Raw genomic sequence first — 21562 nt, forward strand, 5'->3', positions numbered from 1 at the left:
AAGGAGATAGTCTCACATCAACTAGGCGTATCAGTGGGCTATGGAGATGCCCATCAATAGATATCAATGTGAGTGAGTAGGGATTGCCATGCAACGGATGCACTAGAGCTATAAGTTTATGAAAGCTCAAAAAGAAACTAAGTGGGTGTGCATCCAACTTGCTTGCTCATGAAGACCTAGGGCATTTGAGGAAGCCCATTGTTGGAATATACAAGCCAAGTTCTATAATGAAGAATTCCCACTAGTGTATGAAATTGACAAAATAGGAGACTCTCTATCATGAAGATCATGGTGCTACTTTGAAGCACAAGTGTAGTAAAAGGATAGTAGCATTGTCCCTTCTCTCTTTTTCTCTCTTTTTTTGATTGGCTTCTTTGGCCTCTTTTTTTTTATTTTCTCACATGGGACAATGCTCTAATAATGATGATGATCACACTTTTATTTACTTACAACTCAAGAATTACAACTCGATACTTAGAACAAAATATGACTCTATATGAATGCCTCCAGCGGTGTACCGGGATGTGTAATGAATCAAGAGTGACATGTATGAAAGGATTATGAAAGGTGGCTTTGCCACAAATACGATGTCAACTACATGATCATGCAAAGCAATATGATAATGATGATACATGTCATAATAAACAGAACGGTGGAAAATTGCATGTTAATATATCTCGGAATGGCTATGGAAATGCCATAATAGGTAGGTATGGTGGCTGTTTTGGGGGAGGTATATGGTGGGTGTATGGTACCGGCGAAAGTTGTGTGGTACTAGAGAGGCTAGCAATGGTGGAAGGGTGAGAGTGCATATAATCCATGGACTCAACATTAGTCATAAAGAACTCACATCTTATTGCAAAAATTATTAGTCATCGAAAACAAGAACTATGCGTATGCTCCTAGGGAAAGGGTTGGTAGGAGTTAACCATCGCGCGATCCCGACCTCCACACAAAGGATGACAATCAAAAAATACTTCATGCTCCAACTTCGTTACATAACGGTTCACCATACGTGCATGCTACGGGACTCACAAACCTCAACACAAGTATTTCTCAAATTCACAATTACCCCACTAGCATAATTCTAATATCACTATCTTTATATCTCAAAACAATCATAAAGAATCAAACTTCTCATAGTATTCAATGCACTTTATATGAAAGTTTTTATTATATCCCTCTTGGATGCCCATCATATTAGGACTAAATTCATAACCAAAGCAAATTACCATGTTGTTTAAGACTCTCAAAATAATATAGTGAATCATGAGAGTTCATCTATTTCTTCAAAATAAAACCACCGCCATGCTCTAAAAAGATATAAGTGAAACACTAGAGCAAATGACAAACTACTCTGAAAGATAGAAGTGAAGATCAATGAGTAGTCAAATAATTATGCAACTATGTGAAGAATCTCTAACATTTAAGAATTTCAGATCTTAATATTTTATTCAAGAAGCAAGCAAATCCTAATAAAATAAAATTACGCTCCAAGCAAAACACATATCATGTGGTGAATAAAAATGTAGCTCCAAGTAAAGTTACCGATAAACGAAGATGAAAGAGGGGATGCCATCCGGGGCATCCCCAAGCTGAGGCTCTTGGTTGTACTTTTATATTACCTTGGGGTGCCTTGGGCATCCCCAAGCTTAGGCTCTTGCCACTCCTTATTCCATAGTCCATCGAATCTTTACCCAAAACTTGAAAACTTCACAACACAAAACTCAACAGAAAACTCGTAAGCTCCGTTAGTATAAGAAAATAAATCACCACTTAGGTACTGTTGTGAACTCATTCTAAATTCATATTGGTGTTGTATCTACTGTATTCCAACTTCTCCATGGTTCATACCCTCCGATACTACTCATAGATTCATCAAAATAAGCAAACAACAGAGAAAATAGAATCTGTCAAAAACAGAACAGTCTGTATTAATCTGAGAACTTTCCATACTTCTGTAACTCCAAAAATTCTGAAAATTAGGAAAATCTAGGAAATTTGTATATCAATCTTGTGTAAAAAATGTTGGGGATCGTAGCAGAATTTTAAAATTTCCTACGCATCACCAAGATCCATCTATGGAGTATACTAGCAATGAGGGGAAAGGAGTGCATCTACATACCCTTGTAGATCGCGAGCGGAAGCGTTCCAATGAACGGGGTTGATGGAGTCGTACTCGCCGTGATCCAAATCACCGATGACCGAGTGCCGAACGGACGGCACCTCCGCGTTCAACACACGTACGGAGCAGCAACGTCTCCTCCTTCTTGATCCAACAAGGGGAAAGGAGAGGTTGATGGAGATCCAGCAGCACGACGGCGTGGTGGTGGATGTAGCTGGATCTCGGCAGAGCTTCGCCAAGCTTCTACGAGAGGGAGAGGTGTTGCAGGGGAGGAGGGAGGCGCCAAAGGCTATTGTATTGCTGCCCTCCCTCCCCCCTTATATAGGACCCCTGGGAGGGGGGGCGCCGGCCAAGAACCCATCTATGGGGGGGGGGGGGGGGGCGGCGGCCAAGGGGGGAAACTCCCCCCCAAGTCAAGTGCGGCGCCCCCCCACCCTAGGGTTTCCAACCCTAGGCGCAGGGGGGAGGCCCATGGGGGGCGCCCCAGCCCACTAAGAGATGGTTCCCTTCCCACATCAGCCCATGGGGCCCTCCGGGATAGGTGGCCCCACCCGGTGGACCCCCGGGACCCTTTCGGTGGTCCCGGTACAATACCGATAACCCCCGAAACTTTCCCGGTGGCCGAAACTGGACTTCCTATATATAATTCTTCACCTCCGGACCATTCCGGAACTCCTCGTGACGTCCGAGATCTCATCCGGGACTCCGAACAACTTTCGGGTTTCCGCATACTAATATCTCTACAACCCTAGCGTCACCGAACCTTAAGTGTGTAGACCCTACGGGTTCGGGAGACATGCAGACATGACCGAGACGCCTCTCCGGTCAATAACCAACAGCGGGATCTGGATACCCATGTTGGCTCCCACATGTTCCACGATGATCTCATCGGATGAAACACGATGTCGAGGATTCAATCAATCCCGTATACAATTCCCTTTGTCAATCGGTATGTTACTTGCGCGAGATTCGATCGTCGGTATCCCAATACCTTGTTCAATCTCGTTACCGGCAAGTCTCTTTACTCGTACCGCAATGCATGATCCCGTGGCTAACTCCTTAGTCACATTGAGCTCATTATGATGATGCATTACCGAGTGGGCCCAGAGATACCTCTCCGTCATACGGAGTGACAAATCCCAGTCTCGATCCGTGCCAACCCAACAAACACTTTCGGAGATACCCGTAGTGTACCTTTATAGTCACCCAGTTACGTTGTGACGTTTGGCACACCCAAAGTACTCCTATGGTATCCGGGAGTTGCACGATCTCATGGTCTAAGGAGAAGATACTTGACATTGGAAAAGCTCTAGCAAACGAACTACACGATCTTTGAGCTATGCTTAGGATTGGGTCTTGTCCATCACATCATTCTCATAATGATGTGATCCCGTTATCAATGACATCCAATGTCCATAGTCAGGAAACCATGACCATCTGTTGATCAACGAGCTAGTCAACTAGAGGCTTACTAGGGACACGTTGTGGTCTATGTATTCACACATGCATTACGATTTCCGGATAACACAATTATAGCATGAACAATAGATAATTACCATGAACAAAGAAATATAATAATAACCATTTATTATTGCCTCTAGGGCATATTTCCAACAAAAAATTCATATAAAAATCATGTTCCAGTTAATTTTAAAATTTCCTGGACTGAGCGCAAAAGTTTCTGTTTTTACACAGAATCAAGTCAACTATCATCCACACTATCCCAAAGGCTTTACTTGGCACTTTATTGAAACAAAAGCTATAAAACATGATTACTACAGTAGCATAATCATGTGGAAACACAAAAATAGGAAGGGTAAATATTGGGTTGTCTCCCAACAAGCGCTTTTCTTTAATGCCTTTTTAGCTAGGCATGATGATTTCAATGATGCCCGCATAAAAGATAAGAATTGAAACATAATGGGAGCTTCATGAAGCATATGACTAACACATTTAAGTCTAACCCACTTCTTATGCATAGGGATTTTGTGAGCGAACAACTTATGGGAACAAGAATAAACTAGCATAGGAAGGCAAAACAAGCATAACTTCAAGATTTTCAACACAATGAGAGGAAACTTGATATTATTGTAACTCCTACAAGCATATATCCTCCCTCATAATAATTTTCAGTACCACCATGAATGAATTCAACAATATATCTACCACATAAAGCATTATTTTCATGATGCATAAGCATATAATTTTTATTACTCTCCTCATAAGCAATTTTTTTCTCATGAATAGTAGAGGGAGCAAACTCAACAAAATAACTATCATGTGAGGCATAATCCAATTGAAAATTAAAATCAAGATGACAAATTTCATGGTTATCATTATTCTTTATAGCATACATGTCATCACAATAATCATCATAGATAGCAACTTTGTTCTCATAATTAATTGGAACCTCTTCCGAAATAGTGGATTCATCACTAAATAAAGTCATGAACTCTCCAAATCCACTTTAATAATTATCACAATAAGTTTCAACACCCTCCAAAATAGTGGGATCATTACTTCCTAAAGTTGACACTCTTCCAAACCCACTTTCATCCATATAATCATCATAGATAGGAGGCATGCTTTCATCATAATAAATTTGCTCATCAAAACTTGGGGGACAAAAAATATCATCTTCATCAAACATAGCATCCCCAAGCTTGTGGCTTTGCATATCATTAGCATCAAGGATATTCAAGGAATTCATACTAACGACATTGCAATCATACTCATCATTCAAAGATTTTATGCCAAACAATTTATTGCATTCTTCCTCTAACACTTTGACACAATTATCGGAATCCTTATTTTCACGAAAGACATTAAAAAGATGAAGCATATGAGGCAACCTCAATTTCATTTTTTGCAGTTTTCTTTTATAGACTAATCTAGTGATAAAACAAGAAACTAAAAGATTCGATTGCAAGATCTAAAGATATACCTTCAAGCACTAACCTCCCCGGCAACGGCGCCAGAAAAGAGCTTGATGTCGACTACACAACCTTCTTCTTGCAGACGTTGTTGGGCCTCCAAGTGCATAGGTTTGTAGGACGGTAGCAAATATCCTTCAAGTGGATGACCTAAGGTTTATCAATCAGTGGGAGGCGTAGGATGAAGATGATCTCTCTCAAACAACCCTGCAACCAAATAATAAAGAGTCTCTTGTGTCCCCAACACACCTAATACAATGGCAAATTGTATAGGTGCACTAGTTCGGCGAAGAGATGGTGATACATGTGCAATATTGATGGTAGATATATGTTTTTATAATCTGAAAATATAAAAACAGCAAGGTAACTAGTAACAAAAGTTGGTGAAAACGGTATTGCAATGCTTAGAAACAAGGCCTAGGGTTCATACTTTCACTAGTGCAAGTTCTCTCAACAATGATAACATAATTGGATCATATAACAATCCATCAACATGCAACCAAGAGTCACTCCAAAGTCACTAATAGCGGAGAACAAACGAAGAGATTATTATAGGGTACGAAACCACCTCAAAGTTATTCTTTCCGATCAATCCATTGGGCTATTCCTATAAGTGTCACAAACAGCCCTAGAGTTCATAGTAAAATAACACCTTAAGACACACATCAACCAAAACCCTAATGTCACCTAGATACTCCAATGTCACCACAAGTATCCGCGGTTTGATTATACGATATGCATCACACGATCTCAGATTCATCTATTCAAACCAACACAAAGAACTTCAAAGAGTGCCCCAAAGTTTCTACCGGAGAGTCAAGACGAAAACGTGTGCCAACCCCTATGCATAAGTTCACAAGGTCACAGGACCCGCAAGTTGATCTACAAAAGATACATCAAGTAGATCATGTGAATATCCCATTGTCACCACAGATAAGCACATGCAAGACATACATCAAGTGTTCTCAAATCCTTAAAGACTCAATCCGATAAGATAACTTCAAAGGGAAAACTCAATCCATTACAAGAAGGTAGAGGGGGAGAAACATCATAAGATCCAACTATAATAGCAATGCTCGCGGTATATCAAGATCGTGCCAAATCAAGAACACGAGAGAGAGAGAGAGAGAGAGAGAGAGAGAGAGAGAGATCAAACACATAGCTACTGGTACATGCCCTCAGCCCCGAGGGTGAACTACTCCCTCCTCGCCATAGAGAGAACCGGGATGATGAAGATGGTCACCGGTGATGATTCCCCCCTTCGGAAGGGTGCCGGAACAGGGTCCCGATTGGTTTTTGGTGGCTACAGAGGCTTGTGGTGGCGGAACTCCCGATCTTCGTTCTGTTATAGAGGTTTGGAGATATATAAGAGGTGTTGGCGTCGGGAACAAGTCAGGGGGGGTCCACGAGGCAGCCACGAGGTAGGGGGGCGCGCCCAGGGGGTAGGGCGCGCCCTCCAGCCTCGTGGTGGCCTCGGGACTCTTCTGGTCCATCTCCGATGCTCCGTGGGCTTATTCTGGTCCAAAAATAATCTCCGTAAATTTTCAGGTCAATTGGACTCCGTTTGATATTCCTTTTCTGTGATACTCAAAAACAAGGAAAAAACAGAAACTGGCACTGGGCTCTAGGTTAATAGGTTAGTCCCAAAAATCATATAAAATAGCATATAAATGCATATAAAACATCCAAGATGGATAATATAATAGCATGGAACAATAAAAAATTATAGATACGTTGGAGACGTATCAGCTACTGGTACATACCAGTGGCGTGGGGTCCCAAACAGGTGCTACTACTAAACTTCTATGTATACGCATTTTCCTAGTAGTGGATCAGTCTAGCCGCAGAACATTCAAAGAATAGGTGGTCAATGTTTTATCTTGTCCACAGTATACGCATTCTTTCCCTCCCCTCGATCCTTTTTTAATCAAGTTGTCTTTGGTCAAGATGCTTCTTCGACCAAATAACTTAAAAAAAAATCTTATCTTGGCTGGCACTTTTATTTTCCACATGAATTTATGTGGGAAGCCAACTTCATTTTTGATTAAAAAAGAGTATAGAGATTTCACATAAAATTTCTTATCCTTAGTGAGCATCCAGAGTGGTTGATCTTTCCCACTATACATCCTCACCTCATTTAGCTTTCAAACTCCTCCATAGCTCTGTTGTTTCTCCAGTCAAAGTACGTCTAACAGTAAACCCCCGCCATCCTCTATTGATGGCCTCCGCAACCGAAATGTTATGATCAAAGCTAATGTTGTATAATCTGGGGTATAGGTCTTTTAATGGTTTAGACCCTACCCACCAGTCTTGGCAAAACCTAGTCTCTTTTACTTTCCCCAGTTTCTTTTTGATATGTTGGAAGTATATTTTTTCACCCCCATCAAACTGCACCAGAATTGGGAATCTCCAAGTTTTTTCTCTACCCCGGATAGGCATTTATTTTGAACATATTTGTTAATCAATATGTCAACCCAAGTCCCAGTTTCAGTTTCCATTTTCCATAGCCATTTTCCCTAGGCCTCCTTGTTCTTTTGGTAGGCAACAGGTTTTCCACTAAATGGTATTTCTTCTTGTTTTCATTTTCTTGCCATACTAGTCTAGCTCTAAAGAAACCAGCCTTCTTCCTTATCCCAATAGGCAGTGGGTAGGAAGACATCATAAGGGGGATATTGGTTAGGCAGGCCTGTACAAGAGTCACCCTTCCAGCCATATTCAATAACCTGCCTTGCCAACATGCACACATTTTTTCAATTTTATCAGTAACCCCTTTCCAAAATTTATTTCCCAGTCTAACATCAGCCACTGGCGGTCCTAGGTATTTGAGGGGCATTTTTCCTACCTCACAAGTAAAAATTTCCTGATAGATATCACTTTTGTTCACAGCTTCCCCAAATAAGAAAATTTCACTCTTATGAGAATTTATAGTCAGCCCAGACATTTGTTCAAATGCTGTGAAAATGAATTTTAAGTTTTTGGCACTTTCTTCATCATCTTGTAAGAGGAAGATAGTATCGTCATCATATTGTAGCATGTTAATCTCACAGTTGTTATGTTCTGAAAGCACCCCTTTAACAATCCCTCATGCTTAGCCTTGTCCAATATAATGGCTAGGGCATCAGCAGCTATATCAAACAGCATGGGAGATAGAGAATTCCCCTGCCTGAGACCTTTGAAGGTTTTGAAATATGGGCCAATGACATCATTGACTTTGACACCCACATGACCTCCAACCATAGTGTGCATCACTAGGTCACACCATTGGTCAGGGAAGTTTTTTAGTTTCATCATTTTATAGACAAAAGGCCACTTGATTTTATCATATGCCTTCTCAAAATCCACCTTGAAAAGCAAAGCACTCTGCTTCTTCTTGTGTATTGTATTTAGGGCCTCATGCAACACCACCACCCTTTCCATTATATATCTCCCTTTTATAAATACTGTCTGATTTGGGGATATAACAAGTTTTATGACCTTACTAAGCCCGTTCATCAGAACTTTGGTTATAATTTTAGAGCTTACATTAAGGAGGCAAATCAGCCTAAATTTCTGTATTTGCTTAGCATCCTTAACCTTGGGCACCAGGGTAACAATCCCATAGTTTAATCTTGTGATATCAGAGTGGTGCTTATAGTAAGATAAAGGAGATCCACGCAATCAACAAACGAACCTCCTAATCGCAGGGCCTGGTTTGGTTGCTTTCATGTTATAGTCATTTTATTAGGCTGCTCCGGTCCCTGTTGAGTCCAACATGTAACCATGTACTATGTTCTTTTAGGTGACCCATACTTACGTTTTTGTTGTTGTTTTTGTCGTGGTATCATCTTGTGGCTTTGTTATTTATAAACCAGGCGCTACATGCGTCTTCGTTTTAAAAGAACAGCTAGCAAACCACTCCTTGACATTTCGTCTGGGCCGGCCGTGTGATCCTTCTTGGCCTCCAAGGCGGCCGGTCTAGCCACAGGTATGATTTTCTGAAATCATATTGACTATCTTCAGCATGCATGCCGACTCCAGAGTCGCGGAGGACGACGGATTGATTGACATTTTATGGCCTGCATGGTGCGTGAGTGCTGACGTGGTGCAGTGCATGGCGGCAGGTGGACGATTGAGCTAGCCTAGTGACCTGACTGACATTTCAATCCGGGCATGCAGTTCGTACGTGAATCTTCTTGCTCTTGGCCTGCAGGCGTCGTGGACACAGTGACGCGACCATTTCTTTTCTGAAACAACCAGTCGATTTTCATTAAAGAAAACGCCAAATATCCTACAACAAAGATAGCAAAAGGCAAAAAGAGCCTAATAAAAAAAGACTGGAACAACAAAGTTTTGGCGAGGTAGGGAGAATATGCAATTTCCCATCACAGTTTTTCATCCCATACTAATGTCTAGCGTCATCTAGGCATCCAATAAGTCCAGTTAAGCACAACAGTATATGTAACTTGACTGAATTTACAATTTGGGTAAATCGATTTGTTGGAAGGAGGAACGGTTGGAGGAGGAAAATGCTGGACTTAGAAGAAACATGAATGGCCATTGAATCTTAATCCAATACCCAGAAAAAATCGATTTACCAAATAAATAAATAAATCAGGCAACTTACCTATAGCCGATCGATCCCGTGCCAGGAACAAAACAAGAAGAGAGATCACCAAGAAGCGTCAGCAACAGCACGCACAGTGCAGCCTGCAGCGCACGTGGCCGTTGGCGGACTTGTCCGGTCACGCGCAAACGGCGACGAGGACTACCGCGACGGCGACGGCGCACACGGCAGAGCGTGACATGTCCGTCGATCGATCAAGGTCGTGCAAGTATGCACGCGTTTCTTGAGCGACAACTGACGAGCGAAACGACGATAGGAGTTGAGCTAGCTAGCTGCCACCTTGACATTTCTTCTCAAGTCCTTGTCGAGCGCCACACGACACGAGTGCCCTATTGCCTAGTTTTAGCACATCCACGGTCGCCGAGAGTGACGGGTCCGACAAGTTTTGGCGTGCCGGCGTAGTGCAGGCGCGCATGGCCGCAGGTCCGGTGTTCCGTGTGCGCGTGACGCGCGAGCGAACAACTGGAGTTGATTTCTGGCTCTTGGCACGAGCTTGCGACCGAGTTGACACGAGGGTGGCAGGTGAGCGAAAAGCTCCCGCTTGGAACGACGCTGATTATATATTCTCTTGTCTTGCTGACAATGTTGCCACGAGAAACAACATTGGCAATTAAGTAGTATGTCGAAAAAGGGTTCCCGCTTTGTATACAAAGCAACCAACCGATACATTCAATAATAGGTGCTGGGACGAAAGCAGCACCGTCACACCCAAAAAAAAAAGAAGAGAAAATACAAGAGAAACAAATGCCAACAACGGCGGATCGATAAAAAAACGAAGAAGCCTCGTGGCCGCTGCATCCACGGAAGAACGCCCACCAAGCTCTGAGCCTCCGAAGCACGGGTACCAATCAGCACCTCCAAGAAGGGATGCGACGATGACGACGCTGCTGCCAAGGGTTTCCCCCGGTACGCTGTGAGGAGAGAGGAATGGTAGCCCTGACGCCCTCCAGGAAGGTCAGGCGGTACCCACAAGCGCCACCGCGTCGGTGTTGGCCAAGCCAACAGGGATTTCTCCCGATCCCAACCTCCACCTTAGGCACTCCAGAGCTCGCCACCAAACAGACCCTCACCCTGCGCCAACCCGGTCACGAAGCTTCCCCCGCCGTCTCACCACGGCACCGTGAAGCATGGTCCGCACAAAGAAGAAGAGGAGCCGGGACTAGGGCAGCAGCACCGTTGGCACGCGGGAGGGCCCCACCTCCACCGTCGAAGACGGTAGCTGACCGGACGCAATAGCAGGAACATTCCAGGCCCGTGGCCACACCGGCCCGGCCGGGATCCGAGGCCCGTAAAGTTCCCGCCTTCGCGCTGCAGCAGGCACGCCGTCGACGCCGCCGCCCCTGTCCAAGCCGCTCCCCTGCCTCCCCGCACAGAAAGCCGCCAAGTGGAAGCACCACCACCACGCGCACCGCCGGCCACCTCCACCAGGTCACCGGACCGCCATCGGCCGAACCGCACCACCGCCGCACACCCGCGACGCAGAGGAAACCAGCGCAGCCGCCCGGCAGCCCGAAGCCGGACCCCAGCCGCCGCCCACGCCGCCCGCCGCCCGCGCCGTTTGCCGGGCGGATCCGGCCACCGCGGCGAGACGCGCCCCACCACGCAGCCGGCCAAGCAACGCCACGCGCCCCGCGCCCGCACCGCGTCCGCACACGGAGGAGGAGCCCGCGTCGCCCCATCTCACGGGGAGGAGGAGGAAGGAGACACCCCGCCGGCGCCGGCGCCGGTCGGGCTTTGCCCGGCCGCGCCCCCTGGCGGCGGCGAGGGAGGAGGGAGGAGGAGGGGGGCTGACGGCGGGGGGATCTGGGCGTCCGCCCCGGCCGCCTCGCGGGTGGGCCGCGGGGGGAAGGGTTTCTCCTACCGCTCCATCTCTTCCGCGCTATTGCATCATTAAGTAGTATGTAACTGTATCTTTTTTGCAAAAGGAGGGTACCTATACTTCGGGCCTTTGTATCAATCGATGCACATAATGAATTATAGGCTATATATATAGCTTGTAGCGGGCGTAAATCTGGTGCTTCATCGTTTGTTTATGTTCTCTTTCTGAAACCATTCATAGATCGGACCAGATTAAGGTCCTGTTTGGGAGTCATCCAGCTCCCGGGAGCGCGCGGAGCGATGCTTGGGCGACTCCTAGAAAATGGGCTGAGGGTCGCTCCGCTCCGGCGCGGAGCTGCAGAGCGGAGAGCTACCGAACAACGCCTAAATCACCTTGTATTCACAGAGAGTCGCCCACGATGGTTAGATGGAAATTTACCAGATGGCGATGCTGATGACTTCAGAGCTGCATATGTATGAACGCATGCACTCCGTGACAGTCAACATGCTTGTCTTACGTACACGGGATGGATCATTGTCGCAGAAAACCCATTGCAACAACGGGTGACAAGGACACCACCACCTACTCCATCACTTGTGTCTATTGTGATTTCACTTTCCTCGACTTGTTTTTTTCAAGAAATTTTTGTGTGCCCCTTGACACCTTCCTTTTTTTTTCCAAACTGAGACTGTCATGAGGAGAAAAAAAAAGGGGAATAGAAGACAAAATACAACCAGAGATAATAGTGACTTCCAAACAACACATGAAGTCTGAATATCATCTTCCCTCTATCTCGGTAAGAGTAACACTGTTCACGGAAGTCTGAATATCATCTCCGATTGGCACCGCTTCAACGCTCCGTCGCACAAAGTATGCAGGGCGATCCGGGGCTGGAAGTGTGGTGCTTCCGTTCTCTAAGACGAAGACAACTGATGACATGAGGGGCCTATCATCTGGGTTGTCTTGGAATTATGGTTAATCTTGAATCTTGAATCTTCGTCCGGTGAATTATGGTTAATCTTGAATCTTGGTGTAGGTAAAGAAGTCCCCTTGCAACTCCTTTGATTATACTAAACCGCGTATCCCAATCGAGCAACATTTTTCTGGAATCATCTGTATATAGAAGGAAAAATGAGCACGATTTTTTGAGTATTTTGTAGGAAATTATGGTGTGTTTTTATAATATGTACCGAAAAGGGTGGCATCTAAGCTCTTGTTAGGTAGATACTCATAAATTAGAAGTTTTTCATCTCCCTCCGCACAACACCCGAGCAGTTGAACCAAGTTTCTATGCTGCAATTTGGCAATTAGAATTACTTCATTCTTGAACTCCTTTGTGCCCTGTTTAGAATCCCTACTCAGCCTCTTGACGGCAACTTCTTGACCACCTAACAATCCCTGGAGAATTTGAAGGTAAAACCTAGCTGTCAGTTACATTAAGCTCTCAAATCTCTTGATTATAGAACGAATTATCGGTAATTACTAAGTGTGTTACCTTGAAAACTTTGCCAAAGCCTCCTTGTCCTATCACACATGTTTCAGAGAAATTGTGTGTTGCTAGTGCAATTTCCTCAAATGTTACAAATGGGAATTCATGATTGTGTTCAGGGTGTACTTCACCAAGTTCATATGAGGTACTCATTGGATGCAACAATACATTCTTGTGTTTTCTCCCATTTTCTTTCTTGCCTGCACTCATAATGTATAACCATTTCACCTCTAAAATGATTATGATAGACATATAAAAAGGGACCTTTTACGGTACATCAGATTAATTTGGACCATTAATTTTTTTTGTTCAACGGCCCAGATGAGCAGATACTACACTAGATTTTCGGTAGTATATTAAGTAATTAAGGGCGTCTTGGGTAGTTCAAATGTATCCATCCCGCAGGCACCTTCCCCTGAAATCTCAGGCAGTAATTCTCCATCCCACACTCGTTCATTTGCCATCGCCATTGCCAGCCCGCACCGTCGCCATCGCTCGTCGCGTCATAGCTAGCCGTCGGCAGCGGCGAGTTGTCATGCCTTTGTGTTACCCTCGAACCTACAGGATTTTGAGTGGGTCACCTGACGAAGACGACGAAGGCGAGTGCGCCGCCCCGGCCGCATGCCCTCTTCCTCGCTTGCCGTCTGTCGTCCGCGGATAGATTACCCGATTTTTGGTCTTCTTGTCAAGCCTCCGGTATCTGAAACTGGTCGCTGACATATAGACGACAGCCTTGGCTTGGGCCGCATGACCCTGACCTTGTCCAGCCCGTCCCATGAATGACCATGCAGACACTAGAATACGAGGCCATATCATGGTAAATATTCAACTCCATCGAGCTCTCTTCTTTACATCATGCCATGTGCATTCTTTTCCAAAATAAAAGCTAGCTAATTAAGTTAGTTCCTGCAGCCGCCGGTGGCCTGCAAGCAGCGTAGGCTGTGATTTTTGGCAGCGTTGGGATGACAGTGCGCTGGGAGTAGTGCATGCGGTGTTGGGATGGAGGGGGAGCCAGCCTGCATGCAGCGTCTGGATGGCCGAGAACATGGGGCGGCGACCTGCAGGCTGATTATTTTGCTAGCGATGGATGGCCGGCATTGGGGACGGAGGCCTGCAGCGGCGGTCCGCTGCAATCAGTCTAATTAATTAGACGAAACATAATTACCAATATGTCCTTAAGTTAAAATCCGACCGTCTCATGCTGACCATTAGATTAACTTAATACTACCTGTTATGTTGAGTAGTATGATGTACAGTAAAATCTCCCTATAAAAACAGGTTGCTTTACCCCTAAAATCACTTATGTCCGTCTATTATCTCTGCTCAGAAAATTTAGAAAAAATAATGCATGGTCTACTTCTCTCATTGTGGAAACCAATGGAGTTAACAATATGGTCACCACTTGACATATAAGATAAAGTACGCATGTTAGAGGAAACATAATTTCTCCCTAGATTAAACACATCAATTTTCGAGTCCATAGTACTGTGGCCACACATCACACTCATTTTCCAAAGCATCGCCATGTTGAGTAGGTTTCTCTAGCATAGGGTGTGCTCAATGATGTACCGAAGCTGGTGCTAAGAATAATTTTTCAATCTTACACTTGAGTCCAAGGTTAAAAACAGCGCTAGGCTCGGACGAGGCAGTTATTCGCTATAGTTTTATGCATGGGTATCAATATTTGTACGCCAAAGGTACATTACAATAGTACATGCAAAACTCAGGGAAGCAAATGTGAACTACCCTTGTACTGGACAAACACTAAGGGTGCGTTTGGATCCAAAGTAGGTCAACACGTACCTAGTGTGTGGGGCACCATCAGAGACGCTGTAGGTAGTATAGATCTCATCGTCGCCATCGACGACCGCCAAGTAGATGATAACATCTGCAGTGCTATTTGCCTGCTGGTATCGAAGCTCGCTCTTCACCAGGTACCCCGTCCATGGAGCGCTACGAGACACCGGACGCTCCTCGTCCCATAAGAATATTTGAGGGAATGTGCTCGTGTCGCCACCATAGGAGAAGCGCCCCGGCGAAGGGTCACTAGGACCCTTCCAGGATACCAGGCGGTTGCTTGTTCCATTTTGCATGTACTTGAACCGGAGCTTCATGCCAGGAAGGAGCGTGTCGGTGTGGTGCTCGAAGCTCTGCCACAACGTGGTGCCGTTTAGCGAGCGGACGACGAGGTTGCCGGTGTTTAGAAGCACTGCCACGGAGGGAGACGAGCCCGCGGCAGTACCCATGTTGGTCGTTGTCCAAATGACACGGCCACCGTCACCATCTGATAGAACAAGATTGGAGGAGTTGGTGAGGGAGAGCATCGGTGAAGTCGTGTTGCTGGCCGGGTTTCCTCGGTTGCCAACCCACACCACGGTAAGCTCAGGGATGTTGTTGTACCAGATGCCGACGTACATCCGGGCCGGGGTGCTGGAGTTGGACAGGGAGAAGAAGCCTAATACAAAGGCACCTCCATAGGAGACGATGGTGGCGCCAGGGGAGAGTGTTTTGCCGGGTACAAGCCGGTCTTCGGACGCTCTCAACGGCAGGAAGATCAGAAGTATCAACACTGCTATCCTAGAGAAGCATGGGAAAGCCGGCCAATCCATCGGTAGTTGAGGCCAGAATTGATACTGCTAAGTGGGTGTCTTGCATTGAGGTTTGATCACATGCAAGAAAATGGTTTGACGAAGGAGAACGACAAGTTCCAGCATCTACTCCCTCCGTTCCAAAATATAAGTCTTTCTAGAGATTTTAATACGTGACTACATACAAAGCAAAATGAATGAATTTACACTTTAAAATATGTCTACATATATCCGTATGTTGTAGACCATTTGAAATGTCTAAAAAGACTTATATTTCGGAACGGAGGAAGTATTATCTATCTTGTTCGATTGCGAAAGCAGATGCTTCAATAATTCAAAGTCTTTTGGACAGGAGTAGTTGAGAGTGTGTTGGATGGAGTTTGACATCTCAGCTGTCCACGTCGGAGTTGGGATGCCACTGTCACTGCTGACTAGTCAGGCTAGTGACCGAAATGGTAAGCAATACCGGCCTGGTTGCTCCAGCTAGCAGACCTTGTTTGAAAATAAAACCACATGGTGAAATTATAAATTATGATTATTATGCCATAGTAAATCTTGAAATTCTTCATTTGTTATGTTTATTTCTGAGATCGTTCGCGGTGTGAACCATAGTAAATCACCTTGAAGACCTGTTCCTGATAATTGGAGGGAAATCCACCACGTTTCCAATATTGAATCGACCTGATGCTGAAGGCATGTCTTGGTCCCTGTGTGGTGTTGTACGCCTTGCGCCTAGTCAGTTTTTTCTTTTTTCTTTTTTACTTTTTTGTTCACGGAATGCTGTAGCACTAGGATTGAATATTAATTTGTATTTTTTTCGAAACGGAGGCAACAAATTTGCCTCATCCATTAAATAAGAGGAGAAAGAGAATACTGAGAAAATGATCAAACTGTACAATGATGGAGGCAGGCTCCTCTTTCAGTTCATCGTTTGTTTGTTCAGTTAGGCTTTTGCTGTTAGCTGTTTATTTATTTTGTTGAGAGAAACCGCACACGTTACATTAACCAAGTAACAGAGTACAGAGACCAGATAGAACATGTGTCCTGGAGACTATGCAGAAAGAACCCCATTTGTATCAGCTGGTGGGACTCCTGTAGCTTATGTTTAGAGCTGTTTTGGGAACTGATGGTGGTTACTAGCTGGAAGCCTACGGTCCTGTACTCATGTTGCTTATTTCCTGGACCTGTGTTGGTTATAGTTTCCTTGAGAAATGAAATTAGGAGCAGGAAGTGTTAAAAACACAAATTAGCAAGAGGACTCTCTCTCCAAAAGACAGAATTAAATTGTACAAATAAAAGCCAAAGCAAAGCAACCAAATGGAAAAGAGAAATGACAGCACGTTCCACCAAATGGTCACCGAATCGATAACTTGTTTTTCTCGTCTTCCAAAATGAGGTGTATCAAGGCCAATAGTGGAACAGAAAACACATTCAAAGGTAATGACTACTAAACAACAGATGTGTTACATAGCCATGTTGTTTTGCCAGACATCTTTTGATAATATGTTCAACAGCTATAGAACAGAAGAACCATCGTTTCATCGCCCCTCTATCTCAGTCAGAGTAAAACTATTCACAGAGTTCTGAATATCATCTCCAATTTGCAGCATTTCAATGCTTCGCCGCGCAAAGTAGGCAGGGCGACTGGGGGCTGGAAGTGTGGTGCTTCCATTCTCTAGTATAAACACGACTAATGACATGAGGGGTCTGTCATCTGGGTTCTCTTGGACACATAACAATGCTACGTGGATACAAAGTAAAACTTCATCTAGTGAACAAGTATCCATGATAGATGAGTCTGGCAGTTCCTCTGTCTTCCCTTCCTTCCACATATTCCATGACTGAAACAACCAAGAACATCATATTATTTTTCATTTTGTATGTCAAACTAAAAATTGTTTCAGAAACTCATACACCTACAAAATGGAACTTGAGGGAAGTCTTGTATGTACTTACATAGACTATGAGGCTAGGGAAGCCCATGGTTTGATTACTGGAATTTCTCCTTATACCAGTTACGACCTCCAATACTAACACGCCAAAGCTATAGACGTCGGACTTCGTAGAGAAGACACCCTCCATTGCGTACTCAGGAGCCATGTAACCACTGCTTGATCATTTCAATTGCAAGAGTTACGGAATGGGAGTTGAATTGATCCAAACTTAGTATGAGTGCTTCACAATGCATACTTACTACGTTCCGACAACACGCTGGGTACTCGCATTTTGTTGGTTATCTCCGAAGATCCTTGCCATACCAAAATCCGCTATCTTGGGTCTCATCTCTGCATCTAGCAAAACATTTCCAGCTTTAAGATCCCTATGAATTATGGTCAGTCTTGAATCTTGGTGTAGGTAAAGAAGCCCCCTTGCGACCCCTTTGATTATATTAAATCGTGTCGCCCAATCTAGCAACATTTTTCTTGAACCATCTGTAAACATATCGATGAAAATGTGAGCAAACATGTTTTGAGCTGTTTTACGAAAATAGTGTGTTGTTAGAATTTATACCAAAAAGTGTAGCATCTAAGCTCTTGTTAGGGAGATACTCATAAATCAACAACTTTTCATCTCCTTCTGCACAACACCCGAGAAGTTGAACCAAGTTTCTGTGTTGCAGTTTGGCAATTAGAATTACTTCATTCTTAAACTCCTTTGTTCCTTGTTGAGAATCCCTACTTAGCCTCTTGACAGCAACTTCTTGCCCACCTAACAACCCCTGGAAAATTTGAAGTTACGAGCTTGATTTTTGTTATGTGAACCACTCAATTTTGTTGATTTATAAGAATATTAGAAAACTACGAAATGAGTTACCTTGTAAACTTTGCCAAAGCCTCCTTGTCCAATCATACATGTTTCAGAGAAACTGTGTGTCGCGAAGGCAATTTCCTCAAATCTTATGAATGGGAATTCATGTTCATGGGAAAGGTTACCTTCACTAAGTTCATAAGAGGTACTCGTACCTACCAATGATACATTCTTGCGTTTTCTCCATTTTTCTCTCTTGCCTGCTCCCACAATGTTATAACCCCTAATAAGTATCTCAGATTCATTTTTTTCTCAGATATAGGCAGAATTTGCTCCTCCCTAAACATATCTCATCATATTTGAAGGAGTTACACATTTATAGGAAGTGTTAGATAGTGTAACTCTCTAAAAATACTTTTTTTTTGGTAGTTATAGATATTTGGAGGGCTGGATATGCTCCAAGGGTAGCTTCTTTATGGTGGAGGTGATCCTAACCATTGGAAGGTCGGAGTCTCATAGCTTTTATCCTAGAATGAGTTCAAGTAGAATATTCAAGTCCACACAGTAAAATTATCTAACGGGCCAATATGTCAGTTATGAGAAGTCATACCAGTCCAAAGAAACCAAGAAAACTGCAGGCAGAAAAAAAACGATGGCTACTTTATATTATTCGGTACACGGTGGAAGGAGCTAAAACATTAGATGAAACCACGAAACTTAGCCGCCACTTGCTTAGAAAACTTAGCTCATAACATGCCCATAGTTGCTACTTCCTCCATATTTATTGAAGTTTTAGTTTTGTCCTAAGTCAGAATTTAGAGTTTGATCAAATCTATAGGAAATATATTAACATCTAAAAGAGCAATTTAGTTTCGTGATAAAATTTATTTTTATATTATGGATATTTAATGTTGCAAATGTTAGCATTTTTTCATGCAGACTTGGTCATATTTAAAGGCTTGACCGCGGACAAAAGTTGAACTTCATTTAATTTGCAATGGAGGAAATAGCTTGAATATTGTCCATTGCCATCACATCGTTTGCAATGGATGTCAGTTAAACCAATCATTAACTCACCTAAGTGTTTTTTCGCTCTACTTTGTGTGGGTTCAATGATTTGTAGTCGAAGGACACAATATAGAAGTAGACACCAAACTGTGGTAAGTAAATATGGATTATCACGTAGCGGAATAGCAAGTTTACCTTTGAGTTTTAACCATGCCAATGAAATGCATACAAATACCAGAAAACTGCTTCCTAAAACTGGCAGCACAATCTTCATAACATTCCTCTTTGTTCCTTTACCTGCAAAATACTTAAATTCATACATAGCATAAAAAAAACAAGCATAGCTAGTATAGGGGGAGGGATTTGGCACCAGATGATGTTGCGTCCACGCCTACAAGTCGGACATAGAGTGTGTCGCTGCCGAGCTCTTCGCCTATTTTCCCAGTGTCAACCAAGTCCCCAGACCACACCAGGCACCTCGTCACGTCTCCCCTGGACCTGCCGCTGCCGAGGTTGGCATATGCGTATGCCACGCATGAGCAGTTGCGGTTGCACTCAGCCGCACACTCCTCGAACGTACTCGTGCCCCCGCCGACAATTGAAAATCTGTCAGGCGACTTCATCCTTGGCAGGGCCAAGAAGCCGTCGGTGCACCCTTGCAGTGGCTCTTTTCGCCGGCACCCTGCTGAGAACCTACCATTTGTCCACTCCACCGTGTTTGCTGGCTTGAAGCCATCAAAACACTTGCACGTCGGCGTTGGCGCCGCTGTCTCATCGCAGTAGCCGTATGCGCCACAATAACCATAGCGGTTGCATTCGGGGGATGGCCATTTCCCGAGGACTAACCACGTCGATGTCTTGCTATTCCAGCTCTGTACTAGGTACTCTCCGAAGTAGGTCAACACGTACCTGGTGTGTGGGGCGCCGTCAGAGAGGCTGTAGGTGATGTAGATCTCCTCATCGCTGTCCACAACGGCTAGGTAGATGATGATGTCCGCGCTGGCGTTCGCCTGCTGGTACCGGCGCTCGCTCTTCACCAAGTACCCCGTCCATGGCCCGCTGCGGGAAACCCGGCGCTCCCCATCCCAAAGAATTACTTGGAGGAACGTGATTGGATCGCCGCCATAGGAGAAGCTCCCCGGCGAAGGGTCGCCAGGGCCCTTCCAAGAAACAAGACGGTCACTAGTGCCAGGCTTGTTGTACTGGATGCGGAGCTTCATGCCAGGGAGGAACGTGTCGGTGGGATGGTCAAAGCTCTGCCACAACGTGGTGCCGTTCGATGACCGGATGACGAGGTTGCCGTTGTTCAGAAGCACTGCCACAGGGGGAGACGAGCCCAAAACAGTAGCCACGTTGGTTGTCATCCAAACGGCACGGCCACCGACATCACCGTCGGATAGAACAAGATTGGGGGTGTTGGTGAGGGAGAGCATCAGTGTAGTCGTGTTGGTGGCCGGAGTTTCTCGGTTGGCGACCCACACAGTGGTGAGCTCGGGAACATCGTTGTACCATATGCCGAGGTACAGCCCAGCTGGAATGCTGGAGTTGGAAGGCGAGAAGAAGCCTAAGGTGAAAGCACCGCCGTCGGAGACGATGGTGGAGTTTGGGAAGAGCGGCTTACCGGGAGCAAGCCGGTCGTCGGCGGACACACTCAACGGCAAGAGGATAAGAATGATCAGAACAGCAGTGGTGGTGCAGCATGGGGGAGCCGGCCAATCCATCGGTAGCTAGTAGGCCATACTATTGGTGGTGCTAAGATGGTTCGCTTGCATCGAGCCTTGCTCACAAAGTCACAAGCAAAAAAAACAAAAACAAAAAACTGCTATCACGAACGAGAGAACGACTTGTCAAAACTGACATCTCGGCTGAGGATTGAATAATGCAAAGCTTGTGGAATTTTGGTAGATTGGCTTGGGGTAGTTGAGTGTGCGTTGGATGGAGTTGACATCTCAGCTGTTCACGTCGGAGTTGGGATGCCATCGTCACTTGCTTACCAGTCAGACTAGCGACTGAAATATAAGTTATACCGGCCCGGCTGCTATATCCTCGATGCAGTTGGAGCCTGGTTTTTATTCTCATCCCCAATTGTGTTAAAGTATCTTAATATGTACTCCCTCTGTAAACTAAATATAAGATCTTTTAGATCACTACTTTACAGAGAGGGCATCTTGTTTCTGCTACAGATAATGTTGCCGATGTCAGAAACAGAATACAGAACACATAAGATAACAACTTCTGAACAACACAGG

The 21562-nt window shown here is 44.7% G+C and overlaps 1 protein-coding gene across 1 annotated transcript; it reads right to left on the bottom strand.

The window, feature by feature from the left end:
• Positions 1-16971: 16971 nt before the first annotated feature.
• LOC123125382 (G-type lectin S-receptor-like serine/threonine-protein kinase At1g11300) lies at positions 16972-21177 on the bottom strand. Its single transcript, XM_044545887.1, has 7 exons — positions 19684-21177; positions 19509-19610; positions 18372-18565; positions 18069-18276; positions 17752-17989; positions 17514-17664; positions 16972-17398 (listed from the first exon to the last, which is right to left on the bottom strand). The coding sequence occupies exons 1-7, from the start codon at positions 21032-21034 to the stop codon at positions 17096-17098; spliced, it is 2547 nt and encodes an 848-aa protein (XP_044401822.1). The 5' UTR covers positions 21035-21177; the 3' UTR covers positions 16972-17095.
• Between the last annotated feature and the right edge of the window lie 385 nt (positions 21178-21562).

The sequence above is a fragment of the Triticum aestivum genome, chromosome 5D (assembly GCF_018294505.1).
Source record: "Triticum aestivum cultivar Chinese Spring chromosome 5D, IWGSC CS RefSeq v2.1, whole genome shotgun sequence".
Lineage (NCBI taxonomy): Eukaryota > Viridiplantae > Streptophyta > Magnoliopsida > Poales > Poaceae > Triticum > Triticum aestivum.